Source organism: Anguilla rostrata, chromosome 9, assembly GCF_018555375.3.
Source record: "Anguilla rostrata isolate EN2019 chromosome 9, ASM1855537v3, whole genome shotgun sequence".
NCBI classification, from domain to species: Eukaryota; Metazoa; Chordata; class Actinopteri; order Anguilliformes; family Anguillidae; genus Anguilla; species Anguilla rostrata.
This window is the reverse complement of record NC_057941.1, coordinates 17,441,987-17,461,077: the sequence shown is the minus strand read 5'-3', so window position 1 is coordinate 17,461,077 and position 19,091 is coordinate 17,441,987. Positions and strand designations below refer to the sequence as shown.

Genomic DNA, 19,091 nt, shown 5'->3' with positions numbered 1-19,091 from the left:
AAAGAATGACGGGAAGACAGAATAAATGGATCCCTTCAGAAATAAATCTGTGCATGGTAACCATTAATATCCAGCATCACCCATTACAATCTCAACACTATATAAAGTGCTTGGCATCAAGCTCAGTGTAATGGTATATTTTACTGTGATAGTCCTGCAAATTTGATATACTCATGTATAATTTCAATAATCAATTAAACAAGCACATGGGGATAAATGATCTTGCTATGGATTAAAATGCTGTTAATTAAAATACACAATAGAAGACGACAGAAAAAGAGGCCGAAACTGGTAAATCAACATGTAGTCTCAAACTGGGGCACGCAAATTTTTGAAATTGTACTCAATGATACATTGCAGTATGTTGTGTAATTCTGGATGATTCATGAATTGATGCGTGTACACACCTGATGATATTCTGTAATGTTACATGCCGTTTACATCAGTAAAGTGATGTAGTTTTGCTTATTTCCTCACCTGCATAAACTCAGGAGGACTTTGCTTCCACAAAATATGTGCGTACGCCTGTGCAAGAGTGACCTCTTGGTTTTATTGTCTGGTTTTCAAACACGTCACAAGTTGGTACGAAACAGAGGACATACATGATAATTAAGCAGAACAAATTCAAAATACAGCAGAACACATTCAAAATACAGCTATGCCTCTCGTCTGTCTGGAATAAATAGAGAATGGCTCTGTGTCCCATGATTCTAACTGCTGTTCCAGGTTTTTTTAAAGAAGGTTGAAAACCAAATTCCTGGCCTCTACAGCATGGGCTCTGGAAGGATCAGTGTAGGGGGCTTTTTCCTTTGTGCACTAGTCTTTCCCTTAACCCCCTCATTGGGAGATTGAGCAGTCACAAGTCCCCCCAAAGACTCAGCAAAACATACAGGAAGGAAAAGAGTCAGGGTCATACAAGTACCTCAATAATCACCATACACATCACAACAAAAAACAGAGTAGGAATGTGGTTCTGTAGTTCTGTAATATTGCAGAACATGGAAAGACACATGAAAAGTTGGAGTGGTGAGGGGGGGCTGCAACACTGCACTATACTACAGTAGGGCCAGAGGTCAAAGGTCACAGCTTAGTCCTCCAGGCTGCGGAAAGCGTTCTGCATGTCCTCCAGGAGCTGGGCGTAGTCTGCTTTAATCTTGGCCTCACCCTCCTTCACAGGGTCCTGAAAAATGACAAAAGCTGTGAGAGTTCTGCACAATGCAGTAACACTGGAGTAATATGAATCGCAGCACAGACATTCTACGGTGCGAGGCACAGCACAGCATGGCACGAGCGAGGTCAAAGCGCAGTCAATCACAGAACACAGTCACAGCCTATTGCAGGTCGAGGCACAGCATGAGCGCACAGGGAAAACCAGCAGTCACTATACCATTGCACAGGTTGTTAAAGTGCACTGCTATACCTTGAACTTCATGGAGCTGATTTTGTAGAGGATCTCGCCCATGTGCTCGCGGATCATGGCCCAGGTGATCTTGTTGTCGCTCTGCGCGGTGGTCTCCACCGCGTGCCGCGCCATGTCGTAGAAGGAGATCATGTTGGACAGGATGCCCACCGTCTTGTAGAAAGGACAGAACCTGGAGAAGGAGTGAGTGTCGATTGGGTAAAGGTCTAAGACTGTTCAGTTCCTCAGACTAGGCAGCCGTACTGTAGACCCTTCACTGCCAGTAAGGTGTGTAACAGTTGGAGAAGGTCTGTGAATGCACTGAATATCCAGTGGACATAAATATAAAGAGATTTCTCCACTGAATAGTGTTTGCCTATTGGGAGAGTTGTGCGTTTCGAGGTGTAAATATGCTTAGTGTTGACGGTTCACTGTTGTGGGAGGTTCAGCAGGTGTGCTCACCTGTCATAGGGAGTGTAACCATTCTGCTGCAGGAAGTCATCCTTGATCAGCTTGGCAACTTCCAAGGTGATTTTGTCTGTCTCGGCAAGTGATGCCTTTAGCCAAATCAACAGAGAACGAGAGGGCGTGAGATATGCTAGCTAGTTATTTTTGTGATTAAAAAATGGCATAAAGATTACTCATCACACAAATTGATCCAGCTTTACTCAGCAATGCCAGTTCCAGCCTTGCCTTGCCAACGAGCTGCACAATCTCAGCCAGGTCCTCCTCCTCCTGTAGGATCTCCTTGGCTTTGGTGCGCAGCGGCACAAATTCGGGGAAGTGCTTGTCGTAGTACTCGTCCAACGCGCGCGTGTACTTGCTGTAGCTGATCAGCCAGTTCACCGAGGGAAAGTGCTTACGCTGAGCCAGCTTCTTATCTAAACCCCAAAATACCTTAGAGAGAGGGGAATTGACAGAGGTCAACTATCTGCTCAACTGCTTTGACTGTTTATTACAAACAACTCTGGAGAAATATCTGGGTAATACCTGCACAATTCCAAGAGTGGCTGATGTCACAGGGTCTGAGAAGTCACCACCAGGGGGCGATACACTGAGGAAACAAAGACAGATGATAAGATACCCAGGTTTTATTAGACTACTATAAAAGACAGCCAGCTCCTGCCTTATTTCCTTGTATAGATGCACTGGGTGATTTGAAAGGTGCAGTGATCAGTGCAAACACACAGAAAACATATTGCTAACAAATTAAATGTAATTTAAAAATCTAAATGTTTTCTATGAATTCAGTCCCATCAGAAGAGTAAACATCACATTTGTTAAGTTGGACATACAAATAGCGTACCCCTACCTAGAAAAAAGTGTGCACCTTTAAGTGATATTTGTTGATTATTTATGCATTTCCTTTTCATGTCCTACACAGATAGATATTGCTCATTTGTCTTCCCACCTCTTCATACATCTAACCAATATCTTAAAATGTTAGCAAGGAGTGCTACCTTGCTTTATTTAAAATAAGACAATGGCATCTTGATGACTTGGAGCTTAGCTGGAACTCTTCACAGAACCATCAAAATGGAAAATTTGCACTTTGGGGAAGGGCAGCGATCTGATCTCTCAGCTTGATGCTCAAAACATTTCCTCAAGCTCAAAAGGTGAAGAAGAGAAGAGGGCGCCACCAGTTGGTGGAGTAGTGTACTCACGCCCCCACAATGCTGACGCTGCCCTCTCTCTCTGGGTTGCCCAGGCACTTGACTCGCCCAGCACGCTCGTAGAAAGAGGCCAGGCGGGCGCCCAGGTAAGCAGGATACCCGCTATCTATGTACAAAAACAAACACAAAATCAATACATAACCTCTACCACCACAGAGTAGTTCCTGATGGAGAGCAGAATGGTCTAAACTGTTGCACAGCACACGGAGTACAAATGGTTATAGCTCTGTATCGTTTGTCCCATGTCCACTCAATTGGAGCTATAATATATGTTTTTCAGCTTAAGAAAACTGGCCAAGCACTCAAAGGTTCCACTCATGTTTTTCTCCGTTTGGGATCTGGACAGTGCAATACAGACTTTCTGCCAAGGGTAAATTACGGCATTGTTATTTGCCATTCATTCAAATGTAATTAACTGCACCGCTCTGAAAATTTTTGATTTTGATAAAGGGAATTACATAACTCTCTCCACTTGAGAGTGGATATCTAAATAAATGATCTATATCTACAAATAACACAAATAATTAACCAACACTGTCTTAAGGTTTTTTTAAATGTCCATTGCTTCCCACATACACGCAATGCCAATTCAACATTTTAAAGCAGGGAGTCCCTGCTGCAAGTGACAATGTGGGCTGCAGATCAGAGATTGGCCTATTGAGGCACAGCCAATCACTGTAATCGTTGAGTATATTCACCAGCTGGCATCTCCGCTAATCTTCCGGAAATCTCCCTGAGCGCCTCCGCCCATCGTGAGGTCGAGTCCGCCATCATGCTAACATTGTAGCCCATGTCCCTGAAGTACTCGGACAGGGTGATCCCTGCAGCAACACACACACACACGTTAATGTACAGCATGTCACGTATGGAATTTTGGGACAACTAAGCAAACAGTACACCCATTACTAAAAAAAACTACCAGTACTGTCAATGATAAGGGCAAATGTTAAGCAAATAAGTCCTTAAAAGCACTGCATATGCAACAGTGACAGGCTGCTTGCACCTGCAGTGTATTATTTGATTAGCTATTAGCTGCTTGTATACTTACATACATAGTTATAATAAGATGCGATTGATGAGAAGTAAATGGATACTACCCTGTGATTGGCTTAATGTGAGTACATCAGCCTGAGACCAGTTTCATATGATTTTATACTGACCTGGGATTATCTTCATCTAAATGCACACTTGCCTGTGGTCAGTATGTATACTGGCCTGCAACTGGTTGTGTACTACACCTGTGTAGATGGAGGCCTCTCGGGCAGCCACAGGCATGTTTGAGGTGTTGGCAACCAGGGCTGTTCTCTTCATGATGCTCTCAACCTTGCCGTCCACCTCCATTGTCAGCTGAGGGGTGATAACAGTGCCAATGTGATGAACTGACCCATAATGTCCACACTGTCAGTCAGCCTGACCCCTAATACCCACACTATTGATCAGCCCAATTCATAATATCCATACTAGCTATCAATCACATTAACCCAAAATATATATTCTGTTAATTACCACAGACAAATAGAATAGACGCAACTGTCACATTTGTCATGTGAAACATGATGCTAATTCAAAGTGATACTCTTGCCATGTCTATCTTGATTTCTTTTAAATGCAACATAAAAATAAACATCCAGTGCTTTGAATAAATATATTACGATTTCAACACAGGTCCTGTAAATAATTGTAATCTGGGTCCTGTCACTGCTAACTCTGGGACAAAGCTAATACAGCACAGGAGTATTACTGACCTCAGGGAAATCTCGCAGGACTTCAGACATCTCGTTTCCACGCTCTCCACAGCCAACATAGATGATGACATCACTGTTGGAGTATTTGGAGAGGGACTGCGAGATCACAGTCTTACCACATCCGAAGGCCCCCGGGATGGCGGTGGTCCCGCCCTGGACACACCTGGGAAGACAAACCATATATTTTATAGCCGCACATGCATTTTATATGCATTCCTGCAAACACAAACACGGGGACCCCATCTTAGCTGCTGTCAGGAAACAGTGTCCTATATTCAGTCAACATTTCTCCTTAACGCTGACTGACCCGTAAAGCCAGCATTACCATTTTCTTCACAAACGCAGTTTGGTGAGTTTGTTTTAGTGACTGCTGAACTTTGAATTGTTTGTCAAAGTTAACGACAAATGTTGATTGAATCCCACCCAATCTTTATAGAATTCGGAAATCAGTTAAGGCTGACACATGCTATGAGCACTCTATGGTTAGCGACTGCCATACTGCTTGTGCTTGGGGACAAGGGAATACAGAGTACAAACATCTTAATGTCGGATGTGCCACAAGTTAGAAGAATGATAGAAAGAAGGGTAAATGCTGCATATCAATGAGAAGGCCAGAGTTAGAACATCTGCAAGCCTGCATGCTGCAGTGTACATTTTATTTTTGCTATATTCAGATGCCCTGGTCCTTCTGTCCCCACACAGTTGGGATGATGCAAAACCTCGGTATATTTGAGCAGTATTAGTACTGTCTCATATAAATATGTGCAAGACCAGAATTATGACATTCCAGAAGAAATCAGGTAGTTGAGTATGAATTCTATTTCTAGATACACATTGCTAAATGCTTTTTATCCAAGTCTTCCTTTGGGAGGAGAAGCAGACACACAAGTGCATTAATGCCATATAGATGATAACAAAATCACAACAGCAATTTCCAAAACATTATATGATTAGGCATGGCTTTGGCATTTCCCCACTTGAATGTTTATTACCCAACAAACAACTGAAATACACCACCCAGTGGTCACATGGCTGGGAGTCACAAAGGTCACAAAGGTTTGACAGTTTCAAGGCCAAAGAAGGAATGTTAAGAGGTGGCAAGGACAAAAGAATGGACATTTGGACTCTGAAGATATGAAAAATCAGTGAAAACTAGGAACCTGGATCAAATAAAGCACAATGGAACATAAAATAAAACAATTATTTGGAAAACCAGGAAACAAGGAAAACCTGCTAAAATAGGTTCTTAGTGTCAAAATGAAAGACAAACGGCATGTCTCAGCAAAACTATTCACAAAAAGGAAAAGTGATGTCACTAGTCTGTGTGGAGATGTGATGTCACAATAGCGTGTATGTTTCGATTTGAGATTTCTACCCAAATCCCCAAACATTCTTCCTTCTCCCCAAAAAGCTACTGTGGAATTTTAGATAGAAGGAGGGAGAGGGGATAGCAACAGAATGAGAAGAAACTGGAAGGTGCAGGGGAAAGAAAAAAAGCGAGATAAATCAACACTCACGGAAAGAGTGCATCCAGCACTCTCTGACCAGTCAGCAGGGGGTGATTGGCTGGCAGCTTCTCAGTGACTGGCCTCACTTGTCGTACAGGCCACACTTGGACCATGGTGAATTTCTCCTTCACACCCTCAAATTCCAGCTCCAGCACCACGTCCTAACAGCCACGTGTGGCATACACACACACGATAAACAACCACACAAGAAACAAGGCCCCATCTTAAAGGCATATTTCACTTTTTGGAGTTTTTAATATTATTCTAATTTTAGTGTATGTTTTTGATTGGCCCATATTTCTGTATAATGAATGTTTTAGATTTACAGAGGTTCCTGACAACCAGCCAGCTTTACAATTAACTTTATTTCAGACACATAGGTCCATACAATGCAGGTATTGGGCATTAATATAAAGCAGGAAAATACACTCCAAGTAACTCCAAAGCAACCTGTACAGCACCCTTGTGTTTTCAGTCTGGGCCAACTGAAAATATAAACTAACTAAACTGAAATAATATTTTTTCAAAAACCCAGAAAGTGAACTATGCCTTTAAGTAAACCCGGCTGGCAATTCTTTCCAGACTTAACTCTGAAGATTCCAGCTACTCATAATCCTGGAAATAATCTAATTTCTGGAAATGACCATATCTAAAAGGAACTTTCATGGACAAGAACTGAAAAGACTGTTCTGTATGTTATGCATTTTCACTCCACTACAATGCCATTTCTTACAATAAAACTGCACAATCTTCACCAATGAGGGGTGCTCACCGAAATGTCATAGTTCCCCGGTGGAGCCACATAGGTCACGGTTCCTCTGTTTCGTGGCGGCAGCATGAGCTTGTGTTTTATGAGAGAATTCTCATTAACCATACCATAGATATCTCCCCCAGTAATGTGACTGCCCACCTAGATCAGAAAATGGGGGGGTGGGGAAGCACAAAATGGTCAATGTATCTGAACCTAATATCATGCATTATATCACTCATTAATACTGGGCTGAGTAAACTTTTGAATGCTCTTCACCCGCAGGTTCTTGCAGGGGGCAAAATCCCACTTAAGGTCCCGGTTGAGGGCCCCAATGTTGACACCTCGGGGGATGTAGATGCTATTTGTGAGGTCGTTGATGTCCTTCAGCGGGCGCTGAATACCGTCAAAGATGGATCCCATGATCCCAGGTCCGAGCTCTACAGAGAGGGGCTTTCCTGTACGCAGGACAGGGTCCCCCACTGACACCCCCGCTGCAAGGCGCTCAGGAAAACACCGACATGCACAAGATGGAAGAACCTTACTTTGTGTGATTGGGGGACAAAGACTGGGCTTAAGCCAAGTAGTGTCAGGCTGTTACAGGTACGTTGATATGAAGTCTGGCAGTAGATGCACAGGCAGATTAGACATTACGTATGTAGCTGCAAAGGCTGGTAGGTAGGTGTTTAAGGATGTACTGGCATATGCAGAATTACAAGCAGAAGGATACAGGTCTCCTCGTATACTTGGATGGTGGCCATGTCCCCCTCCAGACGGATGATTTCTCCTACCAGCTCACTGTGCCCCACACGAACCAGTTCATACATAGCAGACCCTGCCATGCTGGACGCTGTCACCACTGGGAATGCAGATGAACATGGAAGATTGGGACACAGGGACTGAATCAGGTTAGGGAATTCCACATAGCAACGTGAAAGGGAATGGTCTGGAATGACTCCTCCTCTTTGGTCATGTGAGCACATAGCTAAATAAACTGGCAACACCCTGCTAACACAGTCAGCTGTTCTCTGGCTGGAAAAATATATGAATACTTACTTCCCTTAATGTGCAAATGAAAGAGCAACAGACAGAGGCTGAATAGTTCTGCTTTTTCAAAATTCAGTTCCTTTTATACTGTGATTCATTATGTTGGAATTTTGGTGTCAAAACTCCTGATATATCTCAGTTAGTGTTTCTAACGTTCTGCTTGCTAGCATGTGTCTCAGCCACTGACCAGGTCCGGAAACGCCGTGCACATATCCAAACAGGCTCTCCCGTTCCTCATCACGAATTAGTGGTAGCTTAGATGGATCCATCATGTATGTCTGCAGTACACACAAAGAGAAGGTCATCTCACAGAGAGGTCATATCACTGATCTCTGCATCTCCTAATGTTTCACACACTCACTTACATGCACAAAACACACACACATGATCTGGTCTTTCCGCAGCTCTATCATCATGTGCTCATAAAAAGAACACAATAGAAATGTCATTTCAAGGGGACACTGCTGTATTCCCACTCTAAATGTGAATTAGCTGAAAAACGCAGCCCCTCTGAAAAACGCATGCAGTATCCTTGTGGGCTGACGTCACGTGGTCGAACTGAGGTGCATCAGCAGCATGACAGTCCCAGGTTCCAGTGTCCCTGAACAGTTAATTCAATTTAATTCATAATCTCTGCGTATCTATAAATCGAACCAATTTGATTACAACTTCGTGTTTTGAGACTGTTAGCTATTTATTTACAAAGAACACACATCAAGAAAGTATTTACATCACCCACAACGCAATACGTAGCCCGACGTGACTTTCGATTCATCCGGACGAGGCGTAATAATAACCACATCCAATATTAATTGTGTACTCGTCCACCATCCAGTTTAAAGCTTCGGTTACAAATAAAACATTCAGAACTGCGGCCGTAGACGATTATTGCGTTTCTAGCATTACTAACACAATGACTCAACCAAAATATAAAACGAACGATAGCTCACGATAGCTGCGGTCTAGCTAGTAAGACAATTCAAAGGGCGCTCGCTGATTAATCTTCAGCTGGAACGCAAAGCTGTTCGTGACATAATTGTGTGTGCCAACAGCGCGCTTCAGTGTTAACTAACGTAACGTTAAAAGAAAAAACAGTACCAGTGATGTACATTGGTGTATAGTCTGATACAGTAATTGACAAGAGATATCGACGATAGTGAACTAGTCATTTCTGTGAAGCCATTCGACGCCAAATTAGATCATGTTATAAATTCACAAATGCACTCATTGTCGTGCTGAAAGGTTTACTGTAATAAATAAACGACGAATTACCTTTTCAATGAATGACGGAGAATTCCTTCAACTTCCTCAGCAAGCTAACGCAGAGACTGCAATCCTAGAGCAAAATAGTCAGCTGATCTTGCTCATGCGCAGCAGGAAGTTGTTTGGGTGAAAGATGACACCATTTTAGTTCCAAGCGTAAGGAGGTTTTGGGTTGGAAGAGCCAATATGTCGACTGATTTCAAAATAATAATGGCATAGCTTTTATTAAATGGATTTGACGTGGTGTCAAACTGTGGACCAGAAGCAGTCGCATTTTTCTTAAATGGCGGTTAGGACTACTGACTGAATCAAGTCCCTCTTTGGTTCGCGATTTTACAATCATACATTAAGTAACCTGCTTGGTTTTTCCAAGACCTTCGTCATATAACCGCCATATTGGAGGGAACTGTAAAGTCATAACATTGGCAGTCTGCTTCAAGAGTGTTCGTTAATTCAAGGTAAAGACAAAACGATTAATCGACGGTTATCTTTCACTCTATAGTATGGTTTAATAAAAAATAGATGAAACAAAATACAAAACGAAAACTGTTCTTGGGGACAAGTGTTTTCCCCCCCTCCAGAGCCAGGTTCATAGCACATGCGCAGTATATGGTATACACTGTTAATCAGCATTTCACATAGTTTTGTAATGCTGTAAATGAAAATGATTATTCGAAGTTACAAATGTTACATTTATGTAGGAAACTACTAATCGTCAGTCAGCAAAATGGGTTAACTTCACTTGTTCTTCGTCAAATGAAAGTATTTTGTGGTGTGATGATTTCGATGGTTCGAGGTCACGTGACTAACAATTCTAGTCAAATTATATAGAAGCGTAAAATAAAATTAATTTTGCAAGTAATATGTAAATAATAAACATCCCCGTGTACTATTTTATGCCAGTCATTAAAATTAAAGAAACACGCTTCGTGTTGGATAAACTACCCCATGTAAGCCAAAGTTCACGTTTTTTTTCTTTGCTCAAAACCCAGAGCAGGACAAATTAATTTAATTTAGCTAACTGTGTAGAAAGCCATGCAATAACAAAGTAAAAATGTTTCGCCGGTGTGTAGACATTTTTCCCCTGAGAAAAAGCGTAAAAATATTTGTAGTCGAAGCGTGAGGTGGGGTCAGAGTTGACGTCTCTTTCAGATCCGTGACGGAGTGCAGTGGTTGGTCCATGTGGAGTGTACAGGGGGAGGCAGTCTGCTCCTGGCTAACTCAATCCGAATTCCCCCGCAGCGGGCCGTAAACTACTCCGAACTTCACTCACACATCATCCGGGGAACAGCTTCTACTCAATATGAAAGGGTAAGCAGTGCCGTCGAGACTCACATTTGTACAGGAGTATACATAAAGTTTTAGTCCTTTCCCTAAAACTGTAGCTACTGGCTAGCTAATTAGCTAGCTACTTCTTTGAGGGGGCGGGGAGGTGATGCCAGTGCAGCCCCTAGTCTAGCAAATCAGACTGGTGCTAGCGACCTAGCTAGCTAACTACTAGCTATGTGCTTTTCTGTTGGAGAAAAGAATTTGCTAACGACAGCACTAGCTAGCATGTTTTTGCTGCCCATAGCAGCGTGTTTTCATGTCATCTGCAAGCAACTACGTGTCACTTGAAAGAAATGGCGTTGCCTAGTTAGCAAAACTGTACAACGTTAGATAATTAATCAGCCGGAGCTCGTATAGTTAAAGCTCGCATGTAAGCTAGGAGCTAGCTACCACTATTCTGTTTTCCTTCACCTCCGACCACGTTTCCATAGTCGAATGGTTTAAGTTGACGGTAGCATGTTAACGTTAGCCAGCTCGGACCAGTCAGTGAATGCTTTAACGTTAACAGTGAATGCCAGCGTTAGTTCAACATAATTAGTTTGTATGTTGGTTATCTCGTTTTTTGTTATTTACAGGTTGTTTTTCAGATTCATTTTAGACTAACGTTATTGTTAACATATCGAATACGGGCCTTTGAATGTTTTAACTAGCGAACGTAGTTACGTTTTAAGACTCAAGGTGTTTTGTAACGTCATCTAGCTAAATGGCTACTTTGAGTTCTTCTGTATTTCTATATTTTCATCGGTGGTGAACTTTCATGAATGAAATTGAATAAAATATGGCTTGGCAGCAGAAGTTCAAGTTGACCTTTTCTTGTGGCTCAAGTAACTAATATCAAGCTTAACCATATTCTATATTGTTAGTTAGCTCATTTGGATTACTAACGTAGCTAACTACACGTGGCATTGTTGGAATATTAGTCGCTCAAGATATCGACAAGCAGATTGTTTAAACGAGAAAAAAAATTGTCGTGAGTGTGTGGGCAAGTTACCTGATAGCTGTACTGAAATAGACATTTTTCTAAAGTGATCACAGTCGGGTGATGTGTAAAGCCAAAGTTAACGTTACCGCATATTGTCACGGCGTGCATAAGATTGTCTTGTAATTTGGTATGTTTCTACTGATAATTTGACCGCAGCGGCAATGTTTAAGCTGTACCGAACAGATATTATGATTTAGCTGAATGATTTATGTGTAACTATATTTTTACAGTGCAAATGTACACGTTTGTTCTACACAGACTGTACATTGGTTTCGTGCTAAAATCTAGTGGTCTTTACAATTTCCCCAGAATTTACTTTCAGTTTCATTATGAAAACTGAACATGTGAGTATAAATATTTCACAGAAAGCTTTGCCCATTTTTGGTAGGAGTTTTCAATTACTTTTTAAGAGCTCCTAATTTCAATATAGTAGTCTCGTAGTGTAGGCCTATATTTTCTGGTAGTGCTGATTGTGATGCAATGCCTTGAATGACAATCAGCTATCACAATATTATTGTAATTGGCCAATATTACACTGTATAATTGAAAAAAAATAATTCTTATAGTATGGTCTACATTTCATAGTTCGGGAGAGAGTTTTTACAAATGTCCATTCTGTTTCCTAAGAAAATGCTGTTTTTTATGCACACTGATTATGCATGAATAGCAATATTTAGATGGATCTATTTAAAAGGATTGAAGATGGTCACACCTAATCCCAAAGAACGTAAATCCACAAAGAGACTACCAAAATAAAACCTGAATTTTGATAGCCATGAACAATTCAGCTTTAGGGTGTGGGAGACCAAACCACAAACTGGCTGCTTAATATAAGATGGCAGTTTTTTCACCCTTAAACCTACTTGTGGCTACCGTTGGCGAACAGAAAACTGAACATTGTGCTTAAAGCTGCAAAGAAAACAACTGCCCCTTGCCTGTGCACAGATTAAAAATGTATTTCTGTGTACTACCAAGCAAGCAAGCAGAGTCATCGCTTTCCCACTGTATTTAGAGGACGCCACAAATTAAGATTACACATAATGTGGGGCAATATGACCGCTGGAAAATGTAAACGGGAAAGCCTAATCTGTGCTGGTGAAATTACTGTGATTTAGCTTGAAAGTGGCAAATCTCACCCCGTCCTAGACACTATAAAGGTGTTGTCCATCTGGACGTACCCTGTTATGGTTAGGAGTGCTGATCTTACACTAGTGCATTCTGGGATGTAAATCATTGTTGCATTGTGTGTATGAGGCCCTACTGCCACCAGCAGGCTCAATAGTCACTGGTTATGCGTCACCTGAGACTTTGAGGTAAGGGAAGGGCATTTATGTCTTTACATTGGGCAAATCCCACAAACATCAAGGTCATTTGCTGAAGGAATGCTGTGGCTGTGAAGTGTTGCTCAGGTCACATGTTCATGTGGCGAAGGTACAGGGAGGCAAGCCAATCCAAGGCTTGGTCATTCCCCATTTTCCCGTTTCATATAAAGTAGAATTTAATTTCATGCAAAATAAAATGTAAAGGAATCTGTAATTACACAGAATATGTACAGATTTTAGTACACATCCTGGAGCGAGATATTTAATTCATGTGCTTATAACAACATGACCTTAAAACCGCAGTTTAGTAAACCTCCAAAACCCTAGATCAACAAGACGATTCTGAACTCTGTGGAGTCGCTGATTACGGATTGTGCAAATATAATCTTCGTTTAACTTCCTGAATTCATTTGTGCTATTTCCCCATCCACCTTTCCAGAATCCTGACAATACTTAATTTTGTGTAAATTTAGAGAGATGGCCCATTGGTGTAGGCAGGTGAAGGAAGTGTAACAAATAAAAAAAATAAAAAATTTGTTGAGAATTTCTAGTGGTCTGCATGTTCTGTAAACAAACCATTTGCTTGAACATCTCACCAACAATATTTATGGGTTCCTGAAGTGAGAACTCTCACAGATACACAGAAGGAGGGCATTTGATAAGTCCATTTCCTGTTTCAGTAGTTGCATAACACATGTGAAGCTTTAACTTTTACCTCAGCTGTTAACTCTGTTATAAAAAAAAAAATAAAAAAAAGGTTTTTAAACAGCATTGCTGTATGTTGGCTGATTTCATGTGGAATAACACCCTGTCCCTGATTCTAGAAGGTCAAATAAGCTAGATTTAATGTGGATTTCCCGTGTTTAGATGGATTTCGTGGAACAGATTTGGTCTGGAATTGTAATGTGATGAATGTTGTTGAAGTTGGCGGGGTTCCCCCTGACAGCCGAGATGTGCACCCGTCTTCCAGCTGTTGCGTACTTGGTGGAGGCACCGTTGCCCTATAAATACCCAGCACCCTTCTTCATGCCGGGTTAAAAGAGGGTGGCATGCTAAGCAGCGAGTTGAGTGCATGAGCTGCTATAACAAGCAGGGATCCCAGGTTATTGGCCAGGGGACTTTTAACTGTTATGCACTTTGATGTCTTGCTCTTGTGTCTAGTTTTTACACCAGTCCTATTGGAGGGCATGGGTGTGATCTACAGAGATTGTGATTTCAGACTTCTACAAAGAAGGCTGATGTCTTGTTCTGTGATGTGTGCGTACATTTTGCACGGATGGGTTGTTCTCTGTTTTTGAGGTGTGTTTGTGGAAAGTTAGGTAAAGTGCGCCTTCGATTAAAGAGTCTGGTTTTGTTCCAGTAGCCGGATCGAGCTGGGGGACGTCACGCCTCACAACATAAAACAGCTGCAGAGGCTGAACCAGGTGATCTTCCCGGTCAGCTACAACCACAAGTTCTACAAGGATGTCCTGGAAGTGGGAGAGCTGGCCAAACTAGGTGAGGAAAGAGGTGTTTAACCACACCCCTCATGATTGCACCGGGGCTGTATTCACAAAAGCTCTGGGCTTAAGCAAGGATTTGAGTGTGGCAAATTCTACTAGGAATCTTTTTCATAAATATATTTTATGACTTAAAAGTTCTCCAGAAATAGTAAATAGGGAGGTAGCCACTGATCTTGACAAATTATCAAACTATTTAGGGTGTTTTTTGTGAGATGTAGAAACTGAAACAAGTGATTTCCCAATGATTACAAAAGGAAATGAAAATTGGACAAATGAGCATACAACAAAGTGAAAGCCAGAGATGACAGGTCCCTGGAAAGGAGATGCTTGAAAGCCTGAATGGATATATTTTTAAAAAATATATAATGAGTGTTTTGATCACCACTGGTATCAAAAGAAAACTCCACAGAATTGGTGTATTTTGGTCCACGCAGGTCCACGCATTTACAATGGAAATAGATGGTCTTAAAATAAATTGCACGCCAGAGAAGATGCAGTTGTCTTTTTAATTTTACAGAATTTGAGTTACTGTTGATGTAATGTGACGGGAACAAAGGGCAATGGCCACCAGCCCTCTGTGGCTGTCTTCTTTGGGAGTAGTAATGGGAAAGCTAACATTTACACAGATTTACTGCATCATCTGGCTTCTGACATCTGTGTTTCAGCATACTTCAATGACATTGCAGTGGGGGCTGTATGCTGTCGAGTGGACCACTCCCAGAACCAGAAACGGCTTTACATCATGACCCTTGGCTGCCTGGCTCCCTACCGTAGACTTGGTATTGGTAGGTTGGAGTGTGTGTGGCATGATATGCTGGATTTGCGTTTAGTGGAAGGATCTTCATGCATTTCACATGAGTAGTAAGGAACCTTTTGGGCAGCCTAGCATTCTAAGCTCTGTTCCTCCTGATTGACTAATTGAGTAAATACCCCAGGAGTTCCCTGGACTGATATACTGTCTATATTTTGCTTTTACACAGGGACAAAGATGCTGAACCATGTGTTGAACATCTGTGAAAAAGATGGCACCTTTGACAACATTTATCTGTAAGCAGGCTGCTTGTGTTTGTGGCGTCTGTGCCAATAAGAGGATTTTCTTAGGATGCAGGCATTGGAACAGCCTGCCTGTTCACCTCTGCTCCTCATGCCATGTTCGTTCTCCCTCTCTCTCCACAGTCACGTGCAGATCAGCAACGAGTCCGCTATCGATTTCTACCAGAAGTTTGGTTTTGAAATTATGGAGACGAAAAAGAACTACTACAAGAGAATAGAGCCGGCCGACGCCCACGTGCTTCAGAAGAACCTGCGTAGTCTATGTTTGCCCCCCGGCGGAGAGCTGCAAAAGGCCAACTAGGGGACAAAGCCAGGCCCTGACCTCCAGACACGGCACTGTCACGCCCCGCCCCGCCCCAAATGGAGCTATGACGGACACCAGAGGTTTAATCCTGATGGTATTGACGAGTTTACCTCCTTTAAGGGACGTGCGAAAATAAAATAATAATGCTGCATTTTTGTTGAGAAAAAAAAAAAACTTGTTTTCCTGTTACGGTTTCTTTAATTATTTCCTTTATTCATTTAGAGATGTGAAAATAAAGAAATGTGTGGCTTGCTACGGGAGGCAGGTCACAGCATGCTGAAAGGCCTGGTTCTCTGTGAAAGGATTAAAAACGGTCATTAAGGTTAGAGGGTATCTTCAATTATTAATAATAATAATAATAATAATAATAATAATAATAAATCATTTCTGTTAACCTTAGTATTATGCTCTGAATTGCCATGGCAACATTCAGAGCTCCGTCCCTCACAGCCAAGGAGCTGGGTGGCAGACGGCCAATAGGAAGAGAATTGCACTGAATTTTGGAGACTTTTCTTCTTCTTGTTCTTCTTTATATTAGCATAAAGTGAGTATGTGGGAGTAATGCTGGATGTTAAGATTTGTTGGTGATTTCAGCATCACTGGTCAGTTCCGGGACTGGTTCAGTGTCCTTTAGGGCTGGGTGCTTAAAAGCTTTGTGTGGGAGGAGGCAATAAAAATGGACTGCAATGGATGTGGTGTGAAATTGAGTTTGATGGCTTCCTTGTATCAATACGCCACACACAATGTTTTCATGTTGAGGTTAATTTTTGGTCTTCTTGGGGTTTGTCCAAATGCTGCAGTTATTAATGCAAGTGGTAGATTTTGGAACACAGTGGAAGAAGAGTGATAGCCTATGGCAGGGCAGAGGGAATGGACAACTATGAACAAAGGAGGTATGCGTGTGGAGCAGGGACCTAGTGAAAGTAAAGTAAATGGTTTTAAATTATTTTTTTAAACGGTGACAATGGTTAAATGTCAATTTTTCCCCCTACCGAAACAGAACTGTAAACAACTTTAAAGGTTAAAACAAATGTACAGTTTGGGTCACAGCTTACAATTTTTTGAGTGACCCTGTTTATTAATTGTGTTGAAATGTACCATCTTTTGTTGGAAGCCGTTTTGAGACTGACACTCATACTGGGTTTGTTTTGTTTGGCAGAAAGGACAGGGCAGTTAAGTTTGAGAAAGGGAGGGTCTATGCTGTGCATGCTGGATTTGGAGGTCGAAGGTCATACACTTCAAGTATACCACATCAGAAACTCTGGCCCTCTGTGCCAGGACGTACCGCTTGCCCCATTGTAATAAAATCATGTTTTTGCTTGCTTGGAGGACTTTTATCTGTTCTGGAGCTCTGTTTTGACCTTTTAACTTTAAATAAAGACTCTATTTGCATTTGAGCTGGTGTTTTCTGAGTGAAAATGTTTTTTTTTTTTTTTGGTTTATCGTTTATATGCTGTTGTTGTAAAGTGACTGTGATTTCAACAGGACTAGATTGCCACTTTGGTAATTTAGACGACAGTAATGGGAATCCTGCTCCAGATGACAGCTTTGTTACATTACCAACATCAAATGAGCTATACTAGCATGCATTTTTGTCTTTTAATGGTGAGTAAAAATGTTTTAAAATAGTGGGTAATAAAGCAATAGAAGTGATTTTATAATACAATGTATATTTACTAAATAAAAATAATAAATGTGCATTTGTGCAAGCTGCTGTGACAGCAAGAGAGCAGTTACAGATGCTGGCAAAGGCTCTGGGAGGTATGTAATCCACATTGCTTCTGGAAATATTTAGCCTTATAAATGGGGATTGTGTAAAACGGGGATTCCCAACCTCCATTCAGTTGGCCTGTTGGGCAAGCGCTTGTGAATTTGAACCCTGTCTTTCTCATCAAATATTGAGTCATCAGTGTTCAAGGGTAAGCTACGGAGTGCCACAAAATGTACTGCGTCCCTTGTCTTTTCTCAGTATATATGCGTCCCCTTGGTAACATTATAAGTAGATACACCTGCTTGTTCACACAAATAGCCCGCTTCTCCAAACCGTAAATCATGTGGCTGCGACTATATAAACATGTAAACATGGTCAAGCGGTTTAGTATTGTGCGAACAAACATTAGGAATGGGCAAGACACATGATCTAAGTGATTTTGACCGTGGTATGATTGCTGTTGCCAGGTGTGGTGGTTCCAGCATCTCAGAAACAGCTGCCCTGATATTTTCACACCATAGTCTCTACAGAGAATGTTGCAGTAAATAAAAATATCCAGTGAATGGCAGGTCCTCCGTGGGCAAAAATACCTTGTTAATGAGAGAGGGGTGAGAGGAATCGCTGTCTGGTCTGAAGATTCTCGATTTCTGCTGCAGAAATTATGTAGATGGTAGGACCAGAATTTGGCATAAATGGCATGAATCGATGGATCCATCCTGCCTTGTGTCAACATTGTAGGTTGGTTGGTGGTGGTGATTTAATGGTGCGGGGAATTCTTTGTACACATTATACCCCTTAATCCCAAATAAGCATCATTTAAATGCCACAGCATACCCAAGCATTACTGATGCATCCCTTTATGGCCAGTGTACCCTTTTTCAAATGGATACTTCCAGCAGGATAATGCACCATGGCACTAAGCACGCATTGTCTCAAGCTGATTCCACAAACATAAGTGACTTGAGATCACTCCCAGTGGCCTGTACAGTCCCCAGATCTCAATACAATAGAGCACCTTTGGGATGAGGTGGAACAGGAGGTTCACAGCATGAATGTGTTTGCTGAAATCACAGGAACCGTGTGATGCTATCGAGTCACCATGGACCAAAATCCCTAAGGGATGTTTCCAGGACCTTATTTAATGCATACTGTGGAGAAATCAGGCTGTTCTGAATGCAAGATTGTGTTCTAACCAGTACTACTAGATTGGTACATGAAATAAAATGGGCACTGAGGGTATATGTTAGCATTTCAATGTCACAGCCAATGTGGTTAAAAATCTTGGTGTGACTCAGATTTCTCCTTTCAAGTACAGATTAATATCACAAGAATTACCTTTTTCACTAACCAGCTGAACTAATTTGACACTAAAGTCTCCAACAGGTACAGAATGTAGCTGCTAAGGTCCTCACAAGAGCTAAGAAATGTGAACATAAGTCCAGAGCTTGGATCGCTTGATTGGTTGCCTGTTAAATGAGAATTGACTAAACATCTCTTCTCCTTGT

General features: G+C 41.7%; 2 protein-coding genes across 5 annotated transcripts; one reads left to right on the top strand and one right to left on the bottom strand.

Moving 5' to 3' along the window:
- Positions 1-530: 530 nt before the first annotated feature.
- LOC135263093 (V-type proton ATPase catalytic subunit A) lies at positions 531-9,539 on the bottom strand. The gene is made up of 15 exons (XM_064350707.1): positions 9,393-9,539; positions 8,308-8,398; positions 7,804-7,932; positions 7,353-7,567; positions 7,098-7,235; positions 6,335-6,486; positions 4,818-4,980; positions 4,311-4,419; positions 3,771-3,893; positions 3,064-3,178; positions 2,390-2,453; positions 2,093-2,296; positions 1,862-1,956; positions 1,421-1,592; positions 531-1,180 (listed from the first exon to the last, which is right to left on the bottom strand). The coding sequence occupies exons 2-15, from the start codon at positions 8,390-8,392 to the stop codon at positions 1,088-1,090; spliced, it is 1,857 nt and encodes a 618-aa protein (XP_064206777.1). The 5' UTR covers positions 8,393-8,398; positions 9,393-9,539; the 3' UTR covers positions 531-1,087.
- A 15-nt stretch (positions 9,540-9,554) lies between these two features.
- Positions 9,555-17,272, top strand: naa50 (N-alpha-acetyltransferase 50, NatE catalytic subunit). 4 transcript variants are annotated; one of them, XM_064350712.1, is made up of 6 exons: positions 9,555-9,841; positions 10,626-10,694; positions 14,380-14,513; positions 15,184-15,303; positions 15,499-15,565; positions 15,695-17,272. In XM_064350712.1, exons 2-6 carry the CDS (start codon positions 10,687-10,689, stop codon positions 15,870-15,872), a joined length of 507 nt encoding a protein of 168 aa, XP_064206782.1. In that variant the 5' UTR covers positions 9,555-9,841; positions 10,626-10,686; the 3' UTR covers positions 15,873-17,272. The 4 variants fall into 4 exon arrangements, with proteins under 4 accessions (XP_064206782.1, XP_064206781.1, XP_064206780.1 ...); XM_064350711.1 differs by having other exon boundaries at positions 10,536-10,694; XM_064350710.1 differs by having other exon boundaries at positions 9,601-9,841; positions 14,377-14,513.
- The last annotated feature ends 1,819 nt before the right edge of the window (positions 17,273-19,091 follow it).

Bases quoted from the DNA above. Each gene is read 5' to 3' on its own strand.
- LOC135263093 (XM_064350707.1), bottom strand. From the start codon at position 8,392: ATGATGGATCCATCTAAGCTACCACTAATTCGTGATGAGGAACGGGAG. The intron at 3,894-4,310 runs GTGTAGTACACA...GTGTTGCTGCAG, and splicing joins AGAGGCCTCCATCTACACAG to GGATCACCCTGTCCGAGTAC. The intron at 2,297-2,389 runs GTATTACCCAGA...CCTCTCTCTAAG, and splicing joins CCACTCTTGGAATTGTGCAG to GTATTTTGGGGTTTAGATAA.
- naa50 (XM_064350710.1), top strand. The intron at 15,304-15,498 runs GTAGGTTGGAGT...GCTTTTACACAG, and splicing joins CTACCGTAGACTTGGTATTG to GGACAAAGATGCTGAACCAT. The intron at 15,566-15,694 runs GTAAGCAGGCTG...CTCTCTCCACAG, and splicing joins ACCTTTGACAACATTTATCT to TCACGTGCAGATCAGCAACG.